This window comes from Corvus moneduloides, chromosome 14, assembly GCF_009650955.1.
Source record: "Corvus moneduloides isolate bCorMon1 chromosome 14, bCorMon1.pri, whole genome shotgun sequence".
NCBI lineage: Eukaryota > Metazoa > Chordata > Aves > Passeriformes > Corvidae > Corvus > Corvus moneduloides.
The window spans coordinates 7,135,120-7,153,566 of record NC_045489.1 but is presented as its reverse complement, the minus strand read 5'-3'; the positions used below and the strand labels follow the sequence as shown (position 1 = coordinate 7,153,566).

General features: G+C 41.3%; 1 protein-coding gene and 1 non-coding gene across 4 annotated transcripts; both read right to left on the bottom strand.

Annotated features, from left to right (window-relative positions):
* Nucleotides 1–5,444: 5,444 nt before the first annotated feature.
* Nucleotides 5,445–16,682, bottom strand: FAM122B (family with sequence similarity 122B). Of its 3 annotated transcripts, none has more exons than XM_032123949.1 (10): nucleotides 16,241–16,682; nucleotides 15,831–15,909; nucleotides 14,473–14,529; nucleotides 14,061–14,104; nucleotides 13,926–13,980; nucleotides 13,598–13,699; nucleotides 12,236–12,324; nucleotides 11,646–11,710; nucleotides 9,264–9,365; nucleotides 5,445–8,231 (listed from the first exon to the last, which is right to left on the bottom strand). In XM_032123949.1, exons 1-10 carry the CDS (start codon nucleotides 16,354–16,356, stop codon nucleotides 8,170–8,172), a joined length of 771 nt encoding a protein of 256 aa, XP_031979840.1. In that variant the 5' UTR covers nucleotides 16,357–16,682; the 3' UTR covers nucleotides 5,445–8,169. The 3 variants fall into 3 exon arrangements, with proteins under 3 accessions (XP_031979840.1, XP_031979839.1, XP_031979838.1); XM_032123948.1 differs by having other exon boundaries at nucleotides 9,269–9,365; nucleotides 11,646–11,707; nucleotides 16,241–16,680; XM_032123947.1 differs by having other exon boundaries at nucleotides 9,269–9,365; nucleotides 16,241–16,679.
* LOC116451260 lies at nucleotides 8,311–8,455 on the bottom strand. Its single transcript, XR_004243156.1, has one exon. It is a non-coding gene; the product is annotated as a small nucleolar RNA U109 (small nucleolar RNA).
* Nucleotides 16,683–18,447: the final 1,765 nt, after the last annotated feature.

Here is an 18,447-nt window from a genome sequence, read left to right as displayed (position 1 = left end):
GCACTTGCTGTGGAGGGATCTCAAAGCCCTTTGCGAAGATCATAAGGCTCCCCCACCTCTCCCCAGCTCCTTTCCAGACTGGATAAGGTCACAGAGCTGGAAGGCAGCAGATGGATCGTCCCAGCCCACACCGTGACTCTGCAGGCAGCTCTCACACACAGCCCAGAGCTGGTGCTGCCCCATTTTACACTTTGGTTTTCAGTAAATAACCAAATCTCTGTCAAAAGCAGCAGCAGACGCATTCTGGCCAGCCTTACTTGAGCACTCACCTGGACAGGGCAGCAGCGTACAGCTCCATGGCTGGATGCTCTCCATGAAGGCAGACATTCCCTGTGTGCTGCAGGTTACAGAGCTGAAGCTGCTGTATATTCTCCAAGATCCAGGTCTGTGTGTGCCCATTAGGAGAAAGAATAGGAAGATGCTTCCTGCGTGCAGTCTGATGGGAACATTGCAATATCAGCACTTGGGAAAAAACCTAACTTGTACACTGCAATCCCCTAAACCCAACCGAAATGTGCCACAGCAGGTTCCTGAAAGGCTCCACAGGGCCGGGAAAACAGCCAATGTGCAGTGTACTCCTAGGAAAGCTCTCTTGCTGTGAGCAGGGCCTACTCATTCATTTCAGGTTGTCAGTAAATTTGATCCAAGTCCCCTCTAGCACGGGATTGCGTTATCCTTACAGCCACAGAGAACCATTTTTTAATCAGCTTTAAGGTTATTAGTGTGAAGAAGTCCAAACCCTCACTCTGGAAAATTAGTGTTGACTCTGAAGGAAGAGGTTACGTTGCGAGTGAAAAGCAAGAAAACATTAGAAGCTTCTAGCAACAGAAGCTGCAGGTTGAGTGCAGTTCAGAGCACTTCAGGCACTATTACCACTGCTCACAAAACACTGTCCTGTGCTTTGCAAGCCACGGGACGCCATCCCGTGGCCATCCAGATCCCCACAAACTTTCCCAAGCTGTTCCAAAGCTCCCAGCACAGTCAGGGATGTGCTGTTCGCTGGCATTGATGCTTGCTCCAAGTCCTTCATGCTCTATGTTCTTTGTTGCTAATGTAAAGCAAGGCTGAAAACGTTCTGCTACTCCCCAGAAAACACCCAGAGAGGTGCAGGCTGTAAGGATGTGGCTGTGGCAGGTTGCTGCCTGCATGCAGCTGTACCACAACCTTTCTTCCTCAGCGTGAACTTTCTGTTGGCAGCAAGGATAACCCTGACATTCTTCAGGAAAAGCATCGCTTTCTCCACACCACGTGTGTGCAGCAGCCTGCTGCCATGCCATCTCCTTCCTGCTGGGTGATATTCCTCCCCCTGCTCAGTTACAATGCTTTGTCTACAGTCCCCTGTCCCACCAGCTCCCTTGTGCTCTCCCACAGTGCCCAGAGCTTCTGGGGCATCTTTGTCCCACTCCTACACTCCTAATTCCCCTTTCCCTCTCATTCCTGCTCTGCGCCCATGAAGAGTTTTGCCCACCTCTAGGACACGTTTGACAGAAGCTGACAATCCTGTGCACTAACTTTTCAGCTAAAGACATGCAGCTGAGCTTCCAGCCTTGCTTTGGTTGTCCAACAAACACAACCACAGACTTTAAGGCTGATGCAAACTCCACGTGAAGGGGGCAGGAGGGAAGTTGAGCAATCCCATACAAATTCAGCTGGCTCTCCATATCCCTTCTTGTTGCCCATCCAGCTCACCCTACCCATGCTCCTTACATTGCTCAGCTGTTGGGTTTTAATACGGGGGGGGGGGGGGAAGGAAAAAAAAAAGAAGTGAACGGCAGAAAAAAGAGCCTTCAAAAACCAAAAATGTTTCCTATTACTGCACTAGTTCTTTCAGGGCCTTTGATGTTGCTTCTCCCATACAAAGCTGTTTTTTTTTCACAGTCTGTTCTTGCACACAAACAAGATGTTACACATACTCTACATAGTACATTCTCAACTCTTATTCAAAGCACATTTGTCCCAACTCACTGTACTTTGTAACATTCTTTTAACTAATACTCATACATCATAGGCACAGAGGCATTTTCATTCTAGCTCTCCCTTTTCACATTTATTTTTCTTCCAAATTCTTGGAGGTTCTGGTCATAAATAGGGAAGTGTTGACATTAACTAGGGTTGAGAAAGAGCTGTTAAGTTCATGGCAGTAGCTGAATTTTTCCAAAATTTTAGGGGCTTGTAGAGCTTTGTCAGAGGCTAGATCCAACATTTATATTTAGATTCTGGACTAGTTAACTTCCATAACATTCTTTATTTTACTTGGGCCGACAGCTTTTAATACCACCTGCTTTCTACCTGCCTATCACAAATACTAATTTTTGCATAATGAAAAAATTGTTAAACACACATTGCATTGATAAATGATTACAGTTCTCATGATGAATTTAAATTGTAAATTATTTGGGGGAAGGAAAATACTTTTGTTCTAGCACAATAGGGTTTTTGTAATCTGTGTTATAAACTATACAACCACAAATAATAGCCAGGAGGTTCTGCCAACTTACTCAACTTTGGTGGAAGTTCAAAAGTGGTGTCAGAATGCAGAAGGTTTCATTAGGTAATGCAGGGGTTAAACTACTCATCTTCTGAAAAAACGATCTCATGTCATTGTCTCCAAGATTCATTTAAGTCATGTTGTTAAATAGGACTTACTTCTGCATAAACTATATCCAAACGCCTTGCAGAATCAAAACACAATGGATAATTCTTCCAGAAAACATTGCCTTATCTGAAAAATAATCAAAAATCCCAAAGTCTATTATACCCCAAGATGAGAGACAGGCAAGAGTCCACCAGGAATTTTACCACAGCTATTTAGTAAGATAGGCAACCTGTAGTAATTAAGAGTAAATAATAATTGTGTTTGTAAAAAAGATAATGAAATTTTATGGCCCTCAGAAATAAGCTAAGGAAGAACAACACTGTTAGAACTCTTGTACAGTGTTAAGATGCTTTTTAGACAGACAGGAACTGCTTGACAGCCTGGTGTCACTAACTGGCCTGTTGAATCACAGGGACTGTTACTGCAAACTCACTCAGAGACTGAGCGTGGTCCGGCTGGTTAGAGATGAACAAAACTTACGGTCTTTCAGTAATAAATTCTTACTTTACAGTACAAAGACTTTGGAGGTGGAAGCACATTGGGTTTTGTTGCTGCTGCTAAAAATACGCTCAAAAGACTATTGCCTGTGTTTAGAGAAAGAGCCTGGTATCAAACCAGCGAAATTGGTTCACTAAAAATGGGCGTTTCTTTATTCTGTGTTTTCAGGTCTCATTTCTTTTAAACCCCCACAATCTTTGTTAATAGCAAGAACCCACCTCCTCCCCATCTCCAAACTTTATAATGCAAGAACAACAAACCAAATTGCTCCAGGTTTAAACAGAAAACGCTGGCCCTGGCACGCTAATCAGAGGCAAGGCTCAAACCAAAACGCTTTAAGATCTAAGAGTAAGTAATAAAAAGCAGCTTGAATGCAAAAAGGTTTTGGATCGAAACAAGAGATTTCCACCAAGTGCCCAGTCCACTCTAAAGGAATAGCCTTGAGGTACAGGGACACTTTACAGTGGCTTTTGTGCCTTTGCACTTATGGAAACAGCAGCCCTGTCCCTACAGCAGGAAGCAAACCCCAGCTGTCACCCTTAAACCAGCACTGCAGCATAATTACTCTCTCAGAAAACAGACTTGCCCTAAAACAACACCTACTTCTGATTTTAGCCTGATAACAAAGGTCCTTGTTGGGACCTTTGAGAGTTAAGATAACCAGCCATTAAGGAAACCCAAACACCAAATCCCTGCCCTCCCCAAAACCAGCTGGAACTGAGACAATGCTACTCCAATTCTGATGGGCAAGCACAGGTCCCTCTTTTTGGAGTGGATTAAGCAAAACAGCCCTAGAATTGCCCACAAGGACCCTTTTCCTCTAAGTCTGAACAGGGTAGACCCCCATGAAAAGTCTCCATTGTCTGAAAAATGCATTTTTCCTTTGAAAATTAGCCGGGTAAGATTAACTCAAGGCTAAAACTCTTAATTTATAGTCAGAGGAGCAAGTCACTACTTCCTTCTCACTGGGTCTTCTGGTACCTCCGGTGACCATCTTATGCTGAATTTGCTAAGGATTATTTAACAGGCCTCAAGAGAGACTGAAATACTGAATGATAGGCAAAATCCCTTTCCATCTATTATGGACAGCTGCCATTCATATAATAGCCTTGGAATACAAGGGACAGTTTGTATAGCTCCAGAAATACTCCTTGGCCTTTACCCCAAAAAAGCAAATGCAACAGGCCTATGACTTCATGGAATTTTTGAACTTGTGTTAATGCAAAGCTTTTTTATTATTAAGTTACCAGGAAAATTATATGCAGATGAAATTCCTTCCAGGAAAAACAAGTTCCCATCTTTTTTGTCACACAATGTATTAGCAGAGTCTACAGATAAGAACGTGAATATTTGCAAAAAATAATTTCCCTGGTCCAGTCTATTGTATTTGTGCACCAGAACCTGAGTTCCAAACCTGCCTGAGCCTGCTCAGGTTCACCTCTGCATACAGCCCTCAGCGTGGACCTGCCTGGAGACACATGCCAAGCTAAAGCCTTGCATTTAAAATGTTTTTAGCATTTTAAGCTGTTAAAATGAGTTCTCTATTTTTATCATGACTTACAAAATAAAAAAAAAAAAATCCCGCTTTAGTGTTTTTAGGCAGTATAGAGTTCCTTGTGCCGTTTGAGTTTTCCAATAAAGTCTGCAGAACTCAGATTTACATCCTCACACACTGACAGTTTAATTACTTTCATTGTAGGAGAAAGTATTTCATCACATACAGTCAGAAAAATAGCCCCTTAAATACAGGCTTTTGGGCCCATGATCCTCCAATTTGAAATTCAATGAAGGAGAAAGAAACATGCACACTGCGATCCATTTCCTGATGCAGAACACTTGATACTATCAAAACACAGAGTTCCACAGCTGACACACACATTTTTCTAAACCATTGGTAAAATCCTTCCAGCATTTTAAGCCCATGAAATGAGGATTCAGCGAGCTCTGGCTACGATCTAAAGGCAGTGCTGGTCAATGAGCTGTACAAAGACCATTGCTGTAATGCTGTGCTAATTAACATATTAAAAATAGTCCATCTAAAATGCTGCTTGAATTACACAGGTATTTTAACTTAGTTCTCAACTATTACATTAAAGGTGACTCATCACTGTGATTCTCAGCAACAGATATGTGCTAATGATCCCTTACAAAAAGAAGGAAGTGGGGGAAAGACAGGAATTCTCAGACTCTCATCAAGGCAATTCAGCAAAAATAAGTCTGGTGAAGTCATAAAAACCAGTTGTTAAATGTCAATAGTTACACATTAAAGCTGACTACCAGCACCAGCTGGCCTTCTTTCCCAACTGGTATCTAATTCCCTCAGACAAAGCAGGTAACAAATCCAGACATGCAACTTTTAGTCAGTTTTAGTCACAGTATGCTACAATATCAATCAACCCTCTAAGCCGTTGCAACTCAAATGCAGTTAAGTGCAAGTATAATCATCAGCATATTAGAAAACTTTGTTTCAAAATGAACAAGTTGTGTGTGTTAGGAGTGTGAAAGAGAACCTGGGCCTGCCTTGGGCCTATTACACAGCAACATCCATTCATTCTGAAACAACAGACACAGCAAGTGTGTGCATTACATATATATTTTATAAAAGAGCAATGTCTTTTACAAGACATTCCAGGAGTGGGGAATAGCCAGAACACTACAAAAAACTGCTGTAACAAGAGTGACTATTTTGTGCGCTCCCTTTATGCAGCTTACATTCGAATGTTTACAGAGGCCAGCACTCAGATAAGACTCTCCACTAACAAACAAATCTGGAATACATCAATTGTACAGGTAAATCAGCCAAAATTAAGCAATAACTATGCTCTTCTCAGGTTTAAGAAAGCATGCAATAGGTTCCCCCTCCTGCCACCCCTTGTTCAGATTTCTAAATCACGGTACCAGTAAAAGCACAGTAGAAGGGAACTGGGGCACAGGTAATGGAGTTGTATTTTATCACAGACTGTTTATCAATATTTTGCAAATGGAAAAGCAGCCTTCTTTAAGCACAAAGAAGGCAGAGAAGATACAGGCATGAATAAAAAAATTAAGCGACTTAAGACATCAAAAATTCAAGAAATAGCACTGTGCATATACAAACAAAATTAACATTCAGTACTGTAGAGCTCATTTAAGAATGGCACGAATGGACAATATTTTACAATATGCACATTTATTTGAAGTGGGGAACTAATGCTCCACAGGTGGAAATGATATTACAAGTAATAGTGCCACTGTTGGCCCATTCTGGTAGTTCTTACAATTTAATGGAAACGCTTTTAAAAATAATCTGGTATGTACACATCTTCTGGATACCCAACGGCTTCTTCAGAACAGAAAAAACTATGGTTCTCCCCCTCCCCCTTTTAGCCAGACAGTATTGCCAGAGATTGTGCTCACATCTAAAGCACATAATCTTTCTTTAAATTCAGTGCTATTTTCTTTCAGAAAGATCACAAGTTGTACTTTTAGGTAACAAAAGCATTTATGTTACAAACATTCAAAAATGGAAGCTTATGATTCTGGCAGACAATGTTGCGTATTAAATACAAACCGGCCAGCAATTACTGAACATAAAAAACTTATTCAATCATAAAAAAATACTATAATTCATCACCACAGACTTTTTACAGAGTTATAAATAATAAATAGCGTAACACAGTAGATTACAAATGGATTTATTTTGCCCCATTATAGTTTTTAAAAAGTAAAATATCTGTTCCTACCTCAGACTGACCAAGGTACTGTATCAAGACTACTCATAGCTCAAAGAGAACTCCTTCACCAAGCAATTTGCAGAGCTCGTATCCAATCCAAAGCCTTTCCTTAGGAATCAAACATTTGCTGAGCTGTTTGCTCTGCTCATGACCAACAAAGGGACAAACTCTGTCCAGAGCAGCTGCAAAGGGTGTCACCTTGACTGCCCCTCGGAGGTGGGGCTGCCCCAGCACCTCCACACCTTGGACAGGAACACTAAGGGAAGCAGCACCGCTGACAGACTCGAGTAAGCACTCTATAAACAAGCTGTACACAAAGGACTTTCCCCACCCACCCCTCTGGTTTACATTCCATAATTTTGTAACAATGTCCCCTAAGGCACAAAAATACTTATGACCTCAATGCCACAGGAGACATCGATGGTGCCATACATGGTTCTCCTACACAGTAGTTTAATTAACTTAGTTATCTGCACTGTATGTCTTCAATCAAGGTGTGGATTAATTTTTCCTGGCCAAATCTTGCTGAATAATGAGCTTATTTCATACAATCTGTAGGATAAATGTTCCAGAGAGAGAACTATGCAGCTAATTTAATCATGTTTGTAGAGTATTATTATTTCTTCACTGATGGCAAAAGTGACAGTCATTAGTTATTTTGCTGTGGGGTTTTTAGTTTAATGTAATAGAGTGAGACTTCCACACCCAATGTGGTCTCCTGTAAATGAATTCATAAAAATTACTAGCAGCACTAAGAAAATAAAAAATATTTTTCTCCCTTCCATAAAGGAATTTGAGGCTAAGTGACTCAAAAAAAAAAAAAAAAAGCAAGAATAATTTTACTCAATAGTAGAAGTGCCAGAGAATAAATTAGTATTTTCAAATCCTTCCGAACCAAGTTATTTCCCTAGACATAGTGACCATGATGATGATGAAGTACATTCCTAAAAATTGCAACACTAATAGGTAGATACCTATTCGTGGAATCAAAAAGTGTATGCAAGTTCCTGAAAGCAAAAGTTAGTATAATATCAGCAGACATCTTGTTTAAACGATAAATTCGCAAAACCAGACATTTATATGGTCTACAATGTCCATTAAATGGATAAATTAAAAAAAAAAATCACTGGAAAGTAGCCAAAGATTACAGTAACAACAATTTTTCCTTTTAATAAACCTCATATGAATGCTTCAAGGATCAGAGTTCATTTCTCTGTACGAGTGTACAGGAAGGGGACAGCACAGCCAGACACTGACTCAGGACTTGGTAAAGTCACTTGGGTGAGAAGTCATCCATCAGTATGAACGAGGAGCAGGAGTTGGAGCACGTCACTGGAGACTCTGTGGTTATGCTGCCTTTAGTCAGGGAATCAGAGGAAGAGCCAACACTGCTGCTACTCCCATCGAGAATATCTGAGGACAGGCTGGGGAAAGGGAAAAAGGTTCTTTAGTGCAGAGGCATGAGGCTCTGTACAAAGCTAATGCGCTTCCCCCTTGGAGAGGACTTGTAGGAGACCTATACTACCACTCAGTCTTTACTGCAAGACTGGCAGCCCTGAAAACTCCTTGTTTTCTGTAGCATGTTATAGATATTCATGCTCCTCATGGGAATGAGGAGCAGAATTACTGGGTTTTTTTTAACATGCAGAATAAATTACGAAGCTAATTTTAATCAGACGTAGAAAGGAGGTGACAACTAAGATGTATAAAACCTTAAAAGCTTATAGGAAAGGGAAAATAATACACTAATCAGCAATGCAGCAAAGATGTCATTAATTAGCCGGCATGCTCTTTAACAGTGCACTGCTCAAAGCAAGATCAGACCTATTTTTCCCACAGAATTCCTGTGTTTGGATTTTGAAGTCTTGATACAAGATCCCAGAGGGCATCTAAATTGATGCTTTTGCAATTTAGGGGGAAGCAATATGGAAAAAAACATCTAGGCAGTTTCAAGTCTGTAGGTAAACTGGAATTACAGTAATAACAGCTGATATTTTTGAATACTTAGTATCTGACTTGACACAAAAAAACCGCAGTATTTTATGATTGTAATAAAGAAAGATGATGTAACTCTAAAAATCATGAACTTAGGGACAAGAACAATTAAATATCCATACACATTTTCTAAGTATTCAGGGAAGTGCCACAGACTATATGACCACTGCCTACAACATACTGTAATGATGAAGTAAAGTAACTTTGCTTATGAATCAACAGGGATTTGTAACAATTACAGTCAGTGTAAAAGCTTTCATAGAAAAATCTAGGCTAGAGTCTGTTCAGGAAGAATTGATCAAAGGAGCAGGACCATTGCCACAGGACACGACCACAGGATAGTTCCCATTAATACACATCCGCAAGATACACACAAAGTATTTTTTTCCTGGAAAAAACAACTAGAAAGCTTGTGATAAATGCACATTCCTTGTTTTGGCATTTCAGGGCACATGACATACAATACCATGAACTGAGATCTGTCAGGTGTGTAACATCTGGAGAAAGCATGTTGGTTGTTCCTTGGAAAAGTCTCTTTGGCTGACTTTCAGTTTCCATTTCACCTAAGGAAAACAGTGCAAATAATCAAACTCACTTGAGTCTCTGGAATATCCATTTAATACTTGTCTGCTGTAAAAGAAAGGTTTGACCCACAATACTCCATGGTTGCATTTGTAACACAAGTTCTCTAATTCAGGCAACCAAGCACCCGGCTAACACATTAATTTGAGGATAGCTGCTGTTAAACCATCCAATCCATCCTTAGCTAAAGCTTCAGCAGTATCTGAGGGGCTACAGTGATCTCAAAGACATAAAACTTGCTACCTGTACTGCAATCAGACAAAATAATCTAAAGCAAACTAATTACCATGACTTAGTTTTAAGTAAACAGCTGAGATGAGGCAATTGATATAAGTCAAAATACGAAGTTTAAAAGTGTTAGTGGTTACGAAAATAAGAATGACAGCTGGATTCAGTTTCACCCTCCCCTGTACAATGAATTCTGATGCCTGCACTTTTACAGGAAAGCTGAATGAAATAAATCTGTCATGTGGAAGCATTTCCACTTACTCATCATGGATCAGACTGTCTTTGTACCTGTAACCATCTACAGACATTAAGAGATTAAATATGATGGGGAGAACTAATGTAATCTGTTTAGTATAATCTGCCCTAAGAACGAGCTGGCTCACTAATAGCTGTTCTACAAATGGTATCTGAAAACATCATGAACTTGAAAATAAAAATTAAAAAAAAGAAAGAAAACCCTCTCAGCCACACCATATTTTCATTTTTAGTTTGGAAAAAAAAAAAAGGCATGAAATGGTAATAATTTTTTTGGCTTTTACATACACTTTGCAGTAGTTGCAGAGTCAGTTTGAAAACCTGACAGAGGTTAAAACCATTATAGCGAACCAGTTTATACATTCTGCAACAGAATCACACTGCCACATTTTATAAAAGACTGATAACCCCCCAAGTTTCATTTCCTTCAGCCCACAGGGATACCTTCCTGTCTTAAGGTAAGGGATATTGCTTCTAGCAAGCAGAATAGACAAAAAACATTTATAAAATACTTGGTCTTCTAGTATGAACAAAATGAACAAAACAACAACTTAGGTAACACTTTTGTCCCTTAAATTTCACAGAGACAAATCTGCACTGCTACAACACATTGCACAGTCTACAGTATTAAGTCCCTATAGCAGTGAAAAGTTCTTCAGTTCATGGCTTTCCTTCTCCTACTATAAATTTACTGCTAAAATTCAGAAAAAAACAGGACCACATATTTAGGAAAACAAAGTAAGTTCATTTAAATAGATTAGATGTTTCAAAATTAAGCAGCATTTGAAAAATTCCTTGGTACTTCAAATAAGAAAAGGCAAACTCCTATCTCTACTTTGTAAAAGATGCTCCATGGGAGCACATGGATTTGGTGAGGAAAGGCCTGTCTCTACCTGCATTGCTTTTACAATTTGTGTAAAGTACAAGTGTGGATACCTATGCCTTATTGATCATTTAGCTTAAAAAACTTTTGTTCAATTTTAATGCCTCTAAAATTCACAGAAAATAAAAGCCAAGATAGAACTGACATCTATGAGAAAACTTGTCTCTGTCCTCTGTCAAATCAGTATCAGTTAGACAATGTTCTTTATCTGATAGGACAAGCAGTACTAAAAAAAAAAAAGCCAAACAACAAAAGGTAACTTTTCTCAAATGTAAGTCTTGTACAATAGAAGGACATGTTTTTGGTACAATTAAGAATGCCTAAGTTAAAAAAAAAAAGCAGAAAGGATAAGCACAGCTAAAAGCACACTTTAAAAATATCTCATTCTTACAGTTCGACTAAGCTTGGTTCAGGGATGTTATTTGAAAATCTCTAACATGGAACACTTCCAGTAAAGAATGTGTTTTCCCCCCTTCAGGAGGAAAGGGCACTGATCTATTCCATTTCTCTAAACACTCATCTTCTGAACTTTCAGAGAGAAAACAAACATTCAGTACTAAGTTTAGAAGATACTGCATGATAAGCAACATTCCTAAGATGATCTGAAGGGTGTGCACTGTTCAGTGGGACTTGTAGGAAAGTTATGAATATTTTTAAGCTCTGCCATTTAATTTGATGTATAATAAAGTTTCCCTATTTCAAGCAGTGGCTGTTTTTTAAGTTTTTCATTCCTGTGTTTTAGACTAGCTACTTTACATTGTATTTTTGAGTTATGCCTGGCAAATTTCAGTTCACTGTGGATACACGTGCATTATATTTACAGACCAACAAAAAAATGTATCCAGCTAGAAAACTACATCCATATTAAAACATCTTGTAAGGTAAAAACACACACCTTTTCTTTTAATGGGGCCAAGAACACTGGGCCTGATACAGTTGATTGGACTTTGACTCCTCCTGCTGAAGAGAGAATACTGAGTCAGTCCTGTAAAGGTTCCAATTTGCATCAAATCAACACAACCACAGCATATGAAGCATTCTTCAAAACTATTCCTGCACAGCTGGAATTCTTATGGAATCTAAATACATAGATAACAAGTAAGTGCTGCCTATTAGAGCAGATTATCTGCCACATGAAGTTGTACTAAATTTTCTATTTTCACTTCCCTTAGTGAATCACATCCTCATTTCAATCCTTTTATAAATTTTGTGGCATATTTATATAAAACTGATCTGCAGACAAAGTTAATTTGAAATATCTGAGAACCTCCTCTCAAGTTACCAAGTCTAGTCCAAAGTTGACACAGGCTCTATAAAAGCACCCACATAAAGTTACCATTGGTAAAGTTTGAACTTTCAGAGCATTTTTATGTGGCAATGCTTCAGCAGCTGTAAAAGTGAAGTCTCTTTTAATGCCTTAACATCAACTTTAATTAATCTTTGGTTTAAATTCCAATGCTAGCACAACAGACACTCATTACTTACTTGCAGAATCGCCTTGTTGGACTGGGAATAGGGCTTGGAGGTAATCCATTACTGCTCACAAACATTTGCAATGACGGTGAAAAACATTGCTGCAGGAAGAAAGCTCAAATGAAGATACTTCAGAATTTCCTTTAAAATACTCAGATGTTACACTCCACCCTCCAAACCAAACATCCCCCCCCCACCATGGCCTTCTTATTCTTAAGAAAAGCTAGGAACAGAATAGGCAGATTATCAAATGTAATCTTACAAATATTAGAGCTTAATTTACAAAAACATACTGGCCCATGCAATTCTGCTCAGATGAAGCTAATCAAAACCCACAAGAAAAGTAAAATTGAAATAGACACTGTTCTCTAAATAAGAGAATTGTTTCTGTTCTTTGTTACATTTAGAAACAGCAGTGCAGTACAGTACTCAGGACTTAGTTCTTTTAAGGGGCTTGTTAAACAAGTTTACTCAAAATACATCTGACCTGAAAACTGACAATATTTCAGAGTAAAATAGGATATTTAGCTCTGTGATTCTGCAGCTAATTTGAGCTTAGCCCATGAATGCTTCTAGCTAAACACAAAAATCTGTTATCTGCTAGTACTTCACAGTCAGAATTCCAAAGGTACAGAACCAGCTGCCAGCATCAGTGTTTTCCCAGGAACACATTCACCCAGCACTTGTACGTGGCTGTTATGTGCACCGATCTGGTAGGAGCATGCAGCGAAATACTGGCAGTACAAAAGCAGAATCACACAAGAGGGTGCAAACAACGTCAAGCAGCCCATCTTTAAATCCAGATGCCAGTTTCTCTGTGCTGCATTTCAGTTTTCCAATCCTCACTGGAAAAGTAGTTTATCTAAGATCCACCTCTTTTTCTCTGGCATCTGCCACCAGATTTCAGTACAAGTTCAGCACACCTAAGTCCTCTTTCAGAGTGCATTTGTGCCTTCCTTTCCATAACCGATGGACACATTTTCATCTCTCACCACACAGATCTGCAGTCCTATTTTAATGCTTCTTTCCCAGCATCCCTCCACTTCTGCACCTGAAGATCCTGTCCAGGACTATCCTCATGACATCTTCCAGCTTCCCTACAACCAGAACCCCAACCCACCCGAACACTGCACAAATAGCAGTAACTGAAAACATCCAGTGTTTCACCGCTTAAACTCTGCAGGCTCCCAGATGGCAACCATTGGTTCTAAGAAACCAACAAAATATGGATCGGGGTTTTTTAGTGCCTGTTTGGTTGTGTTGTTCAGGGGTTTTTTGAACTATGGAACAACTTATGAAATTACACGTCTCAACAGTTCAGCTTGGTCTAGAATTCTGAAATATTGTCTTAGTTTGGTATTTCACTTATCCTACCTTTCCTATTCCTCTTGTAGGTGAAGGTGCAGGTGAAACTGGAATGAAGTCTATTCTCTTTGGGGAAAAAGATTTCTCAGACTTGTCCAAGTCATTGTCGCTCTGTGAATACAAGTTTTCAGACTTAACACTGGCACAGGACATTACCTTGAAATCCAAGGTACAACCTTCTAATGGAAAGTCATTGGGTCAAATGCACAAAGGAGCTAAAGCAGATGAGCTTAAATTCTTCTTAAATTATTTTCACAGTTAATTCCTCTCTTTCCCTTAAATTCGTCAGTTGAGTGTAAAAGTAGAATTAAATAGGAAACATCTATAAAAAGATTACCAGGCTCAAGCTTTCCTCCCATGACTGGCTTATCTGCATTGCTGTCTGCACTTCCCTAGAATACAAAAAACCCCATCAGTAGCTACAAAGAGGATAACTCTAGCTATTTTATCACCTTCTTTCAATAACACTCACCTTTCATGTGCTGCTTCTCTGTTCATTAAATCCACTCCTTCCTCCTGCAGGAGATAAATACCATAAGTTTTCCCATAACATTTGATTCATTACAGGTACTTGAAATAACACTCGTGATTCCATTATTTGCCATCAGGACTGAAACATGAACAGCAGAACCACTGCAGAAAAGACAGGACAGCCACCAGTCCAGCTCACTGCTTCTCTTAAATTAAATACTTCTAAAATGCACAGTATCTTAAACATAATAAGCCTGGCAAGGCTACTTCCTTGTTGAAATTAAGTCTAAAGAAATATTCAGTTTTCTTTAGTACTTGAACAACTCAATAGGAAAGAAACCCCCACTGTGCAAGTACTTTAATATTATATAGTACTTTTCATTCTGTTACTGAATACACAGATAACTACTTACCCTTCTGATCTGATGAAGTCGGCTGCTAGGAATACGAATAGGAGATGATGACAAGAACTGGGAAAAAAGCGACAGCCACAATGATTAAATCACACATAACTGCTTGCATACATACTATTTACCATCAACTACATTCTTAGGGAGTTCAAAATGAGCTGCACAACTACATGTGGATGACTCAAACAATATTGCAAAAAAGCAAACACTGACCTTCAAGAGAAAAGACTTGTTTTACCACTTACAAATTCCTTGTATCACTCAGCAAGTGGCACGGATCTGACCTGCAGGCAGATGCTGCTCAGCATCTCAAGTACACAAATAGCTACAGATGCCATTTAGACAAGTGAGCTACTACAAATGAAGCTGTGATTGTTACACAATTCCCCACTGCCCAGGATATGACAAACTCCTGCAGTACACCTTACTCAACCAGCTGGCTACTGTAAAGGAGAAATCTCAATGCTTCAACTCAGTCTTGAACAATGCTCTCTAAAGCTTGACTTCTGCAATTTTTCAATTGTGTGCCATTTTATGCATCTAATTCCTCTGGAACTCTATCACAAGTAAGTGGGCAACAGTTCCCACTCAAGATGACTGTGTGTCCAATGTCACACCTACTGACAAGCTCCAAAATTTTGGATTCTTAAGAAATCTCACAAGAGAAGACTTTGAGTTATAATTCCCTGTCACCTTTCCTGAACACAAGACATAGAGGAAACTTATTTCACAACTTCAAGGTTTTGAGAAAAGCAATATTTAATCTTCACTACCCTCAGACAAGACAGAAAAATTTCAGTGGACGGAGCATATAAATCCCTCACCTCACAAGGAGAGGGTGGAAAAAAAGAAATGCAACATCTTTGAAAAGTTAAACAACTGCAGTAGTGTACACTACCACACATAACAGAAAGCAACAAATAAATTCCTCTTCTTTCAGTGATTTTCTGAGGTCTAGTGTTCTGCCTTTGTAAAAAAAGCGCACTATGTCAAACAGGTCAACAAAGAACTGTGACTCCCTCATCCCTTCTCACAACAAATCAAAACACCCTTTCAAGACTTTTAACTGGGACAGTATTTTACTCTTCTAACACACAGTCGGGATCAAATTAACTTTAAAACTGCACTTCATATGGGGGACTCACATACTACTTCAACTACTCTTGTCTTCTTTGGGGACACACAGTCAATACACCAGTATTATTTCATTGCAGGTTGTAGCTGGAGGTGAAAAAATGCTTATTCTGCAGCTTGGTGGCTTGCAAGGATACCAAGTGCAAATACAAATCAAGTTTAACTTCATTTCTCTACTCCAACTATTCCTCGCTGTGTGTAAACATGACACGCTTAAGATTCCTCACCATTCCATGACGGCTCATAACTGTTGTGCTGTTCCTGCGAGTCCGCAACACGTAAGGCTGAAACACCTGGGAGTTGTCACTGCAGGGGGAAAAAAGAAAGTTTTGTGAACAGCCTTCTCGGGTGCGCTTTACTTAAAGCTCCACAGTGCTGTGACACGTGCTGCAGTCTCCAGAGCGCTGAAAACACCATTTTATTTGAACAGGAGCACTGCTGTCGCTGTGGGAGCGCAGCGAGCACCTTCCTTAAGGCGAGGGGGGACAAGGGGGCACTGGCGGCCCCGGCCCCGCAGGACAAGGGACACGTTCCAGAGGCCGCTGAGGGAGCGCCAGGCCTGGCCCAAGGCCCGCGGCGAGGCCGGCGGGCGGCGGCGACCCCAGCCTCGATGAGCCAAGCCCCCCGGGCCCCTCACCTGAGCCCGTGGATGAGCGGGGCGCTGTTCGATCGCCTCAGGCCGCCGCCGTCGCCCGGGGCCGCGGCGCTCCCCGGCGGCAGCTCCAGGTCCAGCTCCATCTTCTCCTGAGCCATCGCGGCGGCAGAGGCTCCGGCTCCTCCCGCTCCGCCGCGGCGCCCATTCACTGCCGGCGGCCGCCGCGGCTCCTCGGGCCGCCGCTGCCCCGGCCCTACAGGCCCCGCGGGCAGCGCCGCGGGCTCAGCCCGGGGGCGCGCCGGGCCCGGCGCGGGGGGCGGCCGCAGCAGCGCCGCATCCCGGGGGCGGCCCGGGGGCGGCCAATTCCTCCAGCGGCTGCTGCCGGTGCCGCTGCCGGTGCCGCTGCCCGCGGTGGCGGTGGGAGCGCTCCCGCTGCTTCCCTCGGTGCCGACCGCGCTCCCCGCCCGCCGCCGCCGCCGCACAGTGCGCATGCGCGGGGATCGGGGCGCAGGCAGTGCCACCCGCCTCGCAGGGCGCCTGCGCGATAGCTCCGCACCCCGGCACTGCTTCGGCCGGGGGCGAGCTCCCGACAGACCCTGGGCGCGGTGCGCGCGCTGACTGGCTGCGGGAGGAGCGTGTGTGTGTTTGAAACGCCGCAACGGTCGCTAGGACGCGCGCGCCGCGGGGGCGTGGTCGGGGGCGTGGCCTGGGGCGAGTGTGGGTTCGAGTCCCACCCCGGCCACAAACGCGGCGCGTTCCGGGCTGCGCTCGTCCGGGGGCTTTTTTCCATCTTAGTGGGGAAAAGCTTTTGCAGCCTTCTTCAAGATTACGTCCTCTCCGACCTAAGTTCTGCAGGCTTTCCCAGTGTTCTCCCCAGGCTTCCCTAGCTGCTGAAGCACATACGAGGGCTTTGATTGCAATGAGAGTCTGCACAGGTTTCAGAAATCTGGCGTAATATTTGTTATGAGACGTGTGATTCTAGTACTTGACTGTATTCAGGTTCGGGACTGACCTTGGCAAATCCACTCTGAGTGATCAAAGCATCAAAGTTTGTGCTTACTTTACAGTATTTTTCTACAATAACAGTTGCACCATACATATTTGTCTCTTGCATGCAGGTGGTTTCAGGGTTGTTCCCAGCACCAAATTTTAAAAGGTCTTCATTTTCTCCTGGGATGAAACATTTCTTTTGCCAGAGTGCTAGGTGTTGAAACAGTTAAGATAGAAAAGTTTGGATTTTTCAACATTTCAACATTTCAACTACCTTAATTGGGATCATGGCTCTTACTTTAAAACTACTGAAGGTAGATGCTTCTAGATAACCCATTAGAACTCTTGTTTTTTCAGCTTAATATTTATTATGGTATCTCCTTGCATTTTTTGTTAATCAAGACTGACTTGAGCATATTCCATTTTACTGCATTCAGGGACTCCTGTCTCATCAACTGCTGTTGATGCTTACATTTCTTTCACTGAACTGATACTATTAATGAAGAACTTTGTGCTGAGATGTACAAAGATGCGTGAAGATGAGTTAAAAGACCCACAAGATCACATTTTAAATATTTACAGGATTTTTTTATATGTATTTATATTGAAAAACCCAGAGAAAAATTCCTTATTTTGTATTACTGCAGAGGAGAAATACCTTTCACAGTCCTGTCCCCCTGCTTACACTATGGCCTATTACAGCCAGTAATGACACCCTTCTGTGAGTTGATACAGAATTGCCATCTCCTGAAAAGACTGAGAACGTAAATATCTAAATCTTTTTGCTTAACTTCTAATAATTATGACCAGTCTGATTCACTGGAAAATTAGGATCTGCAGCTGTGAAAGGAATTTACTGTTAATCACCTTTCACTGCCACCATTCTGTAAAAGCAACATGGCATTTTTACAGAATCTGCACAATTCTCCTTGTCTGGTGCTTCAGCACAAGCATTTCACAGCTTGGAGCAGCTTTCATACCTTCATTTTCCATGGCTAGAATTGCCTAAAAGGCAATTCAGGTGACAGTTCCTAGCAAAACTTCTAGCCCTGAATGGAAATCTACACACAAATATGCTGGTTCTCTTAATACAAAAGCCACCTGCAGGATCTTATTACAGCACCAAACTATGTGGATTTTGCTATTTATTTTTATTGTGGAGTTATTATATTATGTCCTTGCCACTAAGGGCAGCAAACAGCTTCAAATGCCATGTACCAGGATACCGTTAAGGAAGAAGTCAACAGTATCCAAAATGT

Bases quoted from the DNA above. Each gene is read 5' to 3' on its own strand.
- FAM122B (XM_032123947.1), bottom strand. From the start codon at position 16,356: ATGGCTCAGGAGAAGATGGAGCTGGACCTGGAGCTGCCGCCGGGGAGC. The intron at 14,105-14,472 runs GTAAGTAGTTAT...TATCTCCTGCAG, and splicing joins GACTTCATCAGATCAGAAGG to GAGGAAGGAGTGGATTTAAT. The intron at 9,366-11,645 runs GTGTGTGTTTTT...TGTTTTCCTTAG, and splicing joins TGGCCCCATTAAAAGAAAAG to GTGAAATGGAAACTGAAAGT.